At 42.1% G+C, this 10699-nt stretch overlaps 1 protein-coding gene across 1 annotated transcript in view; it reads left to right on the top strand.

The window, feature by feature from the left end:
• Window positions 1-2348: 2348 nt before the first annotated feature.
• TMEM135 (transmembrane protein 135) overlaps window positions 2349-10699 on the top strand; it is a gene marked incomplete at its 5' end in the record, with an annotated part of 20972 nt that continues 12621 nt past the window's right edge. The window contains 4 exon segments of the mRNA XM_010159417.1: window positions 2349-2405; window positions 3312-3322; window positions 3888-4017; window positions 6581-6650. Of these exon segments, the coding sequence (XP_010157719.1) occupies window positions 2349-2405; window positions 3312-3322; window positions 3888-4017; window positions 6581-6650 (268 nt within the window).

Below are 10699 nucleotides of genomic sequence, written 5' to 3'. Positions count from 1 at the left end.
CACCTGGCGGCGCCAGCCGGCAGCGCCCCGCGCCCGGGCAGCCGGCGGCCTGAGGCACAACCAGCCTCCTGCTCATATTCTGTGTCGGTATTAGTCTGGAAACACTCCCATGCATGTTCACATTTCGGCTCGTGTGTAGTTTTAATTTACTGGAAAGGAGAGCAGAAACCAGGGCCCGGCCCTGCCGCTGGTGTGTGAGCACCTGTAACTCAGAGGGCGTCCAGCTTAGTTGGAGGGTTCAAATCAAACTCCTGGTACCGGACGGTGTTCTCGCGTATATGTGACCCCTGTGCCTTTGGGCTCTGCGTGTCGTTCTGCCCGTGGTGCGCTGCGATCCCTGGGCAAAGCTGATTTCATTTGTTTCAGGGCATCGCTCACCGATCGCTTCAGTCCATCTTCCTGTAAATGTGCGATGATAATTTTCAGCTTCAGAATTCCATAGGTAAAGAATCATTAAAATTAAAATACTTACATAGAATCACAGAATGGTTTGGGTTGGAAAGAACATTAAAGATCATCCAGTTCCACCCCCCCTGCCATGGGCAGGGACACCTTCCACCAGACCAGGTTGCTCAAAGCCTCATCCAGCCTGGCCTTGAACACTTCCAGGGATGGGGCATCCACAGCTTCTCTGGGCAACCTGTGCCAGTGCCTCACCACCCTCTCTGTGAAGAACTTCTTCCTCCTATCTAATCTAAACCTCCCCGCTTTCAATTTAAACCCATCACCCCTTGTCCTGTCACTACAGGCCCTTGTAAAAAGTCCCCCCCAGTTTTCTTGTCGGCCCCTTCAGGTACTGGAAGGTGCTATAAGGTCTCCCCGGAGCCTTCTCTTCTCCAGGCTGAACAAGCCCAACTCTCTCAGCCTGTCCCTACAGGAGAGGTGCTCCAGCCCACTAAACATATCTTTGGTTACAAAGTTTTATATTAATTAAAGATACAGTGAGCAATTTTATTCGTGTGTTTACCTTGAACCCCTATAGATCATATATACGTGACCAATATTCTAGGTGCAGTCCTTTTGAAAGCGAAACTAAGGATGAGTTTTCTGGTGGTGTGTGTAACTGTGCCCAATATGTACTTAGCACTGTGCGTGTGGTGACAAAACCAGTTGCTTGGGAAGGTATGTCTTGAAGGCCATGCTCTTGGGAAGAGTTTCCCATGAGTGTTTAGTGCTGTGACATCCTACCAGCAGCACACCAGGCACTCGCCGGCCAGCATAAAGCAACACTTTCCTGATCCGTGAGCATCTTTGATCTCTTTACATTCTTCCCGCCATCAGTCGCAGGTGTTGACCACGCATGGTGCCTCTGGGAGATGGTGTTGCATGTTCTCCAGAGGGTTTGGACACAGACTTTCCAAGGATGACTTAGTCTCTGAAGGCAAAGGACTGTGTTACCTACTTCCACTTACGAAGCTTTTGCGACTGCTGTCCTGTCTTCTCTTAGAGTAGATGTGTTCTTGAAATGATGGTGTTGATAAATTACTGGTTTGTGCTTTATGTATTGTGTCAGGAATGCATAGTTACCGTGACGTAACCCATGCAATTCTAGAAAAGGAAAAGCGGAAAAACCCCAAGTATCTGCTCTTTGCCTTGCTACCAACGTGACACAGACAAGTCTTCCAGGAAGAATCTGCAGCAGCTGCAAGCTTCACCTCCTTTCGTTGTATCCTAGACAGAAAAAAGTCAAGACCCAAAGTCTTTCACAGCCAATTATGGACATTTTACCGTGGTCATTATTCACAAAAGGAACCCTACAGTCTGTAAGGAAGGATGTATATAATCAAGCTCAGAATCAGAAAAAAACACTATACAATTTTAAACACAGGACTTTCAGATTTAGAGTCTTAAAGTAACAAGCTGCAGGAATCAGCACTCTGCAAAGTAGAACACTTCATCTCAAAGTCAGAATAACTCTTCCCTGCAGCGCTTCACAAGAGGGTGGGCATTTTGTCGAGGTCCAACCCTCCTTTCTCTCCTTGCAGTAACATTTATTCGTAAAACTCATCAATACTTCTTTTCCATAAAGCAGCAATTCTTTGTCATATGAAATATTCCGTTGTCACCCCAGTGATTCTGTCACCATCCTTTCAAAATTTCTCCACTTAGTTAGGATAAAAGAGAGCAGCACTGGCATTTGTATGCTGTACCCTTTGTTTCTGAGATGTCCCAAGGCTGTGATGACAACTGTGAAGTCAGGGATAGGCACGGAGTTATTACAGACATGCTGTTTTCCATTAATGAGGAGCTGGCGTTCACCCACAGCCCTTCTACGTAATACTTAATCCATGACAATTTATATCGTATTGCAGCCCATTATAGAAAAATCTGTTGGTTTTATGTTTCAGGTGCAAAGATGGCTTGAAAGGATTTACATACTCTGCACTAAAGTAAGTGAAATTTCTGTGAGTACGTAGGTTAAACGGAAGATATGGAGGAGTCGTGCACAGCTGCCAAACTGCATCGTATGAAAAGGGTATTCCTCAGAAAAATCATGCTGTTGTAAAACTTTTCCAACTTTTAGGGTATACAGCATATTTTGAAGCAGACATAATATGCTGGCAAGAGAGAAATCTTTTCATATTTGGGACCATTATTGAAAGGAAACGCATTCATGTTGTTGCGTGTTTTTGGAGGAGTGTTATCTTTTCTCTTTCTAAAAATGGGATTCATGGTTCCCGATATTCTCCTGGAAGCAAACGGCTGCTCCAAGTAAACCTGGAGTTTATTCGTTGTATTTACACAACGTTGAATGAATACAACACTAGTTCTGTGACCTACACCCAAATAAAACATATTCATTTGAGGGATTCTGAACATGCCACTAAACCTTGTGTCTGCCTTAGTGGTCCAGGCTCTCCTAAAATTTACGTTGTGCTGGGACCCTCTGGTGTTACTCATTTGTGTAGTTGTACAAAGTTCTCCCATCTTTGTGACTCATGTCAGAAGCACAAAGACACGTTATCTGTCATTTATAGACTCCGCTATCCGTCTGCCACTCCGACAGCTCGGTGCGTGGCCAGTGTCAACTCACAGGTGCAAGGAAGAGTTGAAGTCAAGCAAGACAGACTTGTTGTTTTATGGAGTTTGCAGCTATGAAACAGCTGTGGAATCTGATATAATGTGCCAATAGTTAAATAATTCAGTCTATAGTCCAGAAATCTGGACATGAAACAATCCCATGGCAACGTGCAGAAACAGTGCTTTGTGAAATCGCCAGTTTACTAGGAGATTCAGCCACAGACCAAGAAGTTTTCATTGCCCTCAGCAACACTACCACGGTACAGTCTAATTTGGATTACAGTGCAGAGTGTTGGGAAACGTTACGACCTCTTTTGCCCTTGTTACACAGTAATTCTACACCTAAGATGAACCACTATATTGACAGTATCAACTTCTGGGTGAAGAAAGAGGGCTGAAGGTAAAGCCAAGCAAAACAAAGTTAATGCTCTTGGTGGGAGCAAAAACATTCTGAAGATTTTACAGAATAGATATTTTATAAAAATATTATAGTAATCATCAGCTTTTATGTAACCCCATTTTTCTGGAGATAATTGAGATATTTCATGTACTTTTTTATTCTCTTATTTGCTGTTCTTGCTTTATATGAGATATGGACTTCCTCAGTGATGTTTTCGTTCCTACTTTTAAAAAATTCCTGGCAGCAATTGTGACCGTTACCTGAAGTTTAAATGTATGTCGGTGGAGTGACCTTTTCAAAGAGACACAAGGTTTGGCAGCTGTATAGGATGCATTTTCTTTTGCATATCTGTGGGTAACTTCAGGCTTGTCTTAAAAACTTAGAGACTTATATTGCACCTTATCTATTTCTTTCAGTTCTTCATATAATTGTTGTTTTGTTCTGTTTTGTTTTTTTTTAAAGAAAGAAGAAATCCCCACTCATTCATTTTCACCTGAGGCAGCGTTTTCAAAAGTAGATAGAAAGATAAAGCACTGTGAAAAAATACCGCAGCCAACGAACATACTGGCGCTAACAAAAAAGCTCATGGACAAAGTGTGAGTCAAAGAAAACAAAAGACAAACCAAAATCAATCATTCTTACCTTGCATTTAAGTGTTTTGCATTTCACTTTTTCTGAGTAGTTAGCAGTGACAAATGATGAACTCTAGTGAAAGTAAAATTCAAGGCCTCTATGTTATAGCGACATCATGCAACATGCAGTTGTCCAACAAGGGAGATTAAGTTCAGTCAGCTCTGAGTGGCAGGGTGGTGGTTGTTTTTTCTGCAGTTTACAGCAAAACCAGCTCATGGGATGGTTTTCCTGGTACTAGCAGTGATGTTAAGGAGGAGAAAGGAAGGGAAATTGCATAGCAGCAGACCTTATTTAGGTCACTTTAGGTGATGGTAACATCATCTTTTTGGTGACCTACATCTCTGTATTTCATAAAGGAGAGCTGCCTGAGTAAAGGATTGGTAGCACCTGGCCTGCCTCCTCCGTCAGGAAACAGGAAATTGCAAAGCAAAGAGTGAGTTTAAAACTGTTTTGCACAAGGTCAGACCTAGACATCTGTAGCTAGGTAAGATAGGTTCCCTCACGGTCTGCAGGATCCAGTCCCTACAGAGGAGGCCAGGGAGATGCTCGGGCTGGAGCGCCTCTCCTGTGATGAAAGGCTGAGAGAGTTGGGCTTGTTCAGCCTGGAGAAGAGAAGGCTCCGGGGAGATATATTATATGTTGCAGCCTTCCAGTACCTGAAGGGGCGACAAGGAAGCTGGGGGGGGACTTTTTACAAGGGTCTGTAGTGACAGGACAAGGGGTAACGGGTTTAAATTGAAAGCAGGGAGGTTTAGATTAGATCTCAGGAAGAAGTTCTTCATGGAGGGGGTGGTGAAGCACTGGCACAGGTTGCCCAGAGAAGCTGTGGATGCCCCATCCCTGGGAGTGTTCACGGCCAGGCTGGATGAGTCTTGGAGCAACCTGGTCTAGTGGAAGGTGTCCCTGCCCGTGGCAGGGGGATTGGAACTGGATGATCTTTAGCCCAAACCGGTCTATGATTCTATGAATTTATTGTCCTTTAGTATGATCTTAAAGAGGTGGCATCAGATAGCTGTTTCAGGCTAATATGTTCAGGTGATGTACTTCTGCTGTGCTTGATTTGCCAGTTTCAAGCATGTTGGGTACCACGAGGAGTCATTCGTTTACAGGGAAGGTGGAATTAAAGGTCTAGGGGTCTGTTCAGACCACACCTATGAATCTTCACTTCCATTCACCTCTCCAGGAGCAGTTTTATGACCAGATCTTTACCTGCTGACATGCAGGAGAGAAACACAAGTGCAGTGTCTTCTGAAAGTTGTGGCTTATCTTACTTGCTCAGATAATGAACAAAAATCAAGTCACCTACATCACTTGGTGACTTCGTATGACTTGATGTGGTGGTAATTGAAAAAACAAGGGCAGTCAGCAGTGGCTTCTCAGGCACGACTGTGTTAGACAACAAAAGACCTACAGGGAGGAGACGGCTCCAGCCATATGCAGATTCTTTTGGCTGCGTTGCTTACATCTATTCTGCCTCAAATAATCCTTGTTCAGTTTGCCAGATACAGTTCACAGCTTTTCCACTGATTGTAAAATAGAAGGATCGAGGGACTGTGGGTGGAGAAGAGCCTTTTCTTTAAGGTTTTGAAACTCCCGTCTCAGCCATTCAGAAAACTTTCAGTTTTTAGTCCTAATGGTCTCACAGGTTTCTCTTCCATATGGTTCTTTTCAGTATAATTGAGTCTAAATGCCTGTAACCTGAGCACATTCTCATTACAATTTTTGCTCCATAAACTGACCTCACAGATGATTTATGGCCATTATACTTTATACTACATGATTCAAAACTTCCAAGATATTTGGCATAGTATATAAATTGTGTAATTTATTTTACATTAAAACTTAAATACTTGGCTACAGCAAAATACAATGTTCAGACCTGGTATGACTTTACTTCTTTTAATTCTGCATAATGCAGGGCTAACAACTGTACAGTCCGTGTGTCCCACCATCCCAAGCCAGTCTCTTTTAAATGCTCAAGGTCAAATTCTCAGTCTGAAGTAAGGGCTACAATAAAAAAATCAGCACAGTAGAAGAGCCCAGAAGTGAAAGGCTTGTAATTAAGAGAAGTCTCACAGGGTATCTCTCTGCATTTGTATGTTCTATATTCCCCCCTAATGAACCTTACAGTGGTATGAAAGAAGTAAGGGCACAGATTACACATACTTGGTCAAATATCCTTCCGGAACCACGAAGCAGAGAAAGACTGGGAAAGGTCACATCTCTTCTCCCTGTTGACCACAGCAGAAAATTTGTTCTTTAATTTTGTATTTAATGTATAGCATGGGAAGAAGTTGGATCCAAATAAGTGTGCAGACACTTCCTGCTGCACAACTATTGTTGGGTTTTATTGTCCTTTTATGGCATCATAAAAGTTCACAGTGCCCTTCAGTAGGTAATGCAGAGAATGAGTGGTGGGAAAATAGCACTTTATGTGTTTTTAGGCAAGAAAAATTTATGAAGTCTCCTGTCGATGACGCTGAAAACAGCTATGAGTTAATATGTGTTTCATTGTGCTTTTTGCAGGTGCAAACATGGCCCAAGGCATAGATGCTGTAAACACTACGAAGATAATTGCATCTCGTACTGTATTAAAGTAAGTGCAGAAAAAGTTAGATTGACGAATTCTGGCAAAGACGAGGTAAAAGTCTTCAGTCAGAAAAAGCATATGCTTAGGAAGTGAGAAGGGAGCCTGTTACTCATTCTTCTGTGACTGAAAATGTGACAAGCCTGAAAACAGATTTTCCCAATTTAGGACGGAGTGGTGCGGGGTTAAAGTTCTCTGGTCTTTCAGATTAGCTGGAGTGAATGAATAACATAAAACGTGTGGGAAAAAATGGGCTAGCGAGGAAGGAACTCGTTTAACTATGTGATGCACTTGGCGGCTGAGCCCACTTGTGACTCCACCCTAAATAAAGCACCTGGAATGTGCTGCTTCGGCGGGCAGCGCAGCCCTGGCCCACGTGCAGCTGCGCGCGTCTGGCACGCTGCTGCGGGCGCTGGGCTCACTCCTCCATCTGTTTATTTTAAGGGCTCAGGGTAATGAGAGATTGGTCGCAGTTGCTGTGCCCAAGAAGAGCTGTTTATGTCCGGTGGCATAATTCATCCTCCATTATTAATGTGATCAGCGCATTTTTTTTTCGGAGGAGGACTGTGTGGAGATTTGCTTTGGCTGGCATTGGGTTGGCACAGGTGGTACCACCTGCTGTGCCTGTTTTAGGAGTTGGTAAGGCTCCAGAAGTTCTCAGTCACTTAATAATTTACACATTTTTATTTATGGAGCAGCAAAAATGGATTTGGGTATTTTCAGATGCTTTTGATATATATTACTTGCAAAATTAAAACTTTATATACGGTTAATGATATCTCGAAAGAGCTATGCTTAAATTTAGCATCAGATCTCACATTTATTCCTGTGTGTTTATTAACAACATCATGTTATATTGCATTAACACTCTTCTTACACTGCCGTACGTCAGCGTACCACTGTGTAATGTGGATGTAAGGTGCACTGGAGTTGATAGGATTTGAGGTGGTGCTTAAGTGTTCTGCTGAAATATGATGAGAATATGCAGTAGAGCATTCAAGGCCAGGCTGGATGAGGCTTGGAGCAACCTGGTCTAGTGCAAGGTGTCCCTGCCCATGGCAGGGGGGTTGGAACGAGGTGAGCTTTAAGGTCCCTTCCAACCCAAACCGTTCTGTGATTCTATGATTCGCAAATAGTTAGGGACAGTTATGCCATTTTTCTGTTGGAGGTATGACATATTGCACAGGAACCCAGATTAAAATTACAATTTTACCACCTCACCTTTATCTCAGTCCACTTAATGTTTCATTCATGGGCTCTTTTCTTCAAGGCAGAACATCTTTGGGGACACAGACTTTCCATTTGCTTTGTGCTTGCTCAGTACTGTGCCCAGTAAGCTCATTCTGTGCCTTCTGGCCTGCTCTGTCTCCCATCTCCTGAGTGCTCATGTCTGATCAGCATCCTCTGGGGACCAAACATTCCCCATGCCTTCGTTTGCAGAGCACTCTGTGTTTTCCCCAGAGATAGCAGTCTGTGGCCTTCAGAATCAGTGTCGAGGACTCCAGTGAATATCATATTCAAAGATTAAAATTAAGCAGAAGTTACTTTATGGGTCGATATGCTGCATTTCCAGGTCCCTGCTGATGGTGGTATCTCCCGGTGTGCTTCGTTTTACATGGGTGCCTTGCTGTAACGTCAGTCTGCTGCCCCGCTACGTAAAGTGCTGTTGTTCATTACTCAGGCATATTGTACAGCATTAGTTTTTAACTACCGTTAGTTCAGGCTTGCTTCCTGAGCTTATTTATTAATCTCACACAAAATCCGTATGCATTCTGTGCTGCATGCTCAGCAGTCAAATCTTTAAATATCCTCAGAACACTCTGTTATTGTACAAGCACAGTTAGAGTGAGATTTTCTGTTAAAATACTCCAAATGGAACTGATGCCATTTCTCTCTGGAAGACTGTGCTGATCTGCTGGAGAATGATTGTGTGTGTGACTTCATGGGTAAAGAGAGTGGTGATCTGACCATTATGGAATAAAATGAGCTTGAAATGCCTTTAACATAGGAGGATGATGTAGAAATAGGGGTTAGTCGTCTTCAGTCGCTCTAGTGAAGTGACCCACACCTGAGTCCAGGTTGTGAGTTCCTGTGGTTACAGGAGACCATCCCACACTTCTCTGTCTATCCTTTAATGCTGAGAAGGACAACCAAAAAGGGGACATTCAGGAGTCTCTGTCCTCTTCAGTTTATTCAGTATCATTTTGTTCACATTTCATATACCTTTGGAAGGGGATGAGGGAGAAGAAAGCTCAGCTGATAATGGAGCTGAACTAACTCTTGACCTGACTAAAAATAATAATTAATAAAGAGACGTTTGTAGAAGTCTGTTCCCTCTTTAAGGAAGCCAGTTGTGCATTTGGATTATACTTCATTCTTGTACCAGACTTGCATAGTATTTGAGTATAAATTATTCTTGACTATAGTAATAGAATCGGGGAAATACCACAAAAGTAGAAGCCAGATCTTTGAATTTCCTGCCGTTGCTGAGTCTTTTTTTTTTTTTAATTAAAATATGAGCAAAAAGCTTTATTTTGATGTATTTGGATTTTTAAAGATCCAAAATTCTTAAAGCATTTTCAGTTCTCTCTCTGGCTGTTCCTGGAGTTGATCAGTAATAGCTGCCATCTGACGTGATTTGAGCATGTTTTTGTAATTCCACATGTGTATGGGAGCTTTTAAATCTGATAACGATCTGATGAGCTGCTTATTGCCAGAATTTCCCCTCCATGCTGTATTTTCCTTACCCATGAGCATCTCATCTTCTCATTATCGTTTCTGTACTGTAATTGTCATTGCATGCTCTTTTTCTCCTGCTTCACATATAAATGCACATTAACTACTTGACATAATCTGTGAGAGGTTTTACGTAACATTTACTAATGACATACCACCTGATTTCATAGACTTCCCGTCAAATTTTGAATACATTAAAATGCTTTGGGTTGGTAAATATCTGTAAAGAGCTACTAGAACCAGTCAAACAATGTTTTTCCTCTTTGTTATTCCAGCTGGTTACAACGAGGAGACATGAGCCAGCAGTAGTAGTCCAGTTGTCCATTTTTTCTGCTGGTGCTACAGATGACACCACGTGACCCTCACAATTTACCTAACTAGGATAACCAAAATATGAGTTTATTTTCTGATGATTATAATCTCAGCATTCTGTCTCTTGAACATGGGCAACCGTATACCCAAAACGAATTTTAAATATCAATACCTAATTTATTTTAAATCATTGTTTTAATTAATTTCTAATATGTTGCAACAGGTTTACTGAGTTTTGGTATTTATTGAACTCTGTTTAAGTGCACACACGTGCTTTTCTGAGTTTGAGTTATAGCACATATCTTGAGTGTATTATTAACTTTTTCAGAAATCTGTTTCCCAAAAGGGAGAAAAAAAGGTTTATTCAATGAGTTTCGCAGATACGTAGTTTCACTGTGCTGCTCCTTCCGGCTGATCTGAGTCCTAACTCACAATCTCTGTGGAGACATGGCTCTTACCAGAGTTTTCTTTGCTCAGTTACATTTATTATAGTGTCCTGCATATACTCCACCATTTTCCGTCTCCATTAACATTTGTGGTCTTTTTATAGAAGGCAAAAGTTACAGTACTGTGCATTGATTATAAGATGTAATACTTTCTGTGGCTCTGGAAAACACCTGTAAGCATGATATGGATTCATTGGTTGATTTAATGAGCTAAATAGAAGGATTTTGTGCACTACTTATGGCTGTTTGATGCTCATCAAAACAAAGCCTCAGTCCTTCAGTTCAGCACTTTTAAGTAAGCTACTCATAAAAATAACATCACGGATATATTTGAGTATTTTCAGTTGGAATTTACGTGTTTCCTAATGCAGTGTTCCTCACCCTGTCAGAGTAACCTTTGCTATAGCTGGCTGTTTTCTTGTTCTGGGCTATGTTCATAACTGCTGGGTTTAGGACTTTCTTTTTATATAGAATCATAGAATCACTAGGTTGGAAAAGACCTTAGAGATCATCCAGTCCAACCGTATCTGTCCACCACTAAACCATATCTCTCAGCACCTCATC

Source organism: Eurypyga helias, unplaced genomic scaffold, assembly GCF_000690775.1.
Source record: "Eurypyga helias isolate BGI_N326 unplaced genomic scaffold, ASM69077v1 scaffold26179, whole genome shotgun sequence".
Classification (NCBI taxonomy): domain Eukaryota; kingdom Metazoa; phylum Chordata; class Aves; order Eurypygiformes; family Eurypygidae; genus Eurypyga; species Eurypyga helias.
Note: the sequence above shows the minus strand (reverse complement) of the source record. Positions and strands in the feature narration are given on the sequence as shown.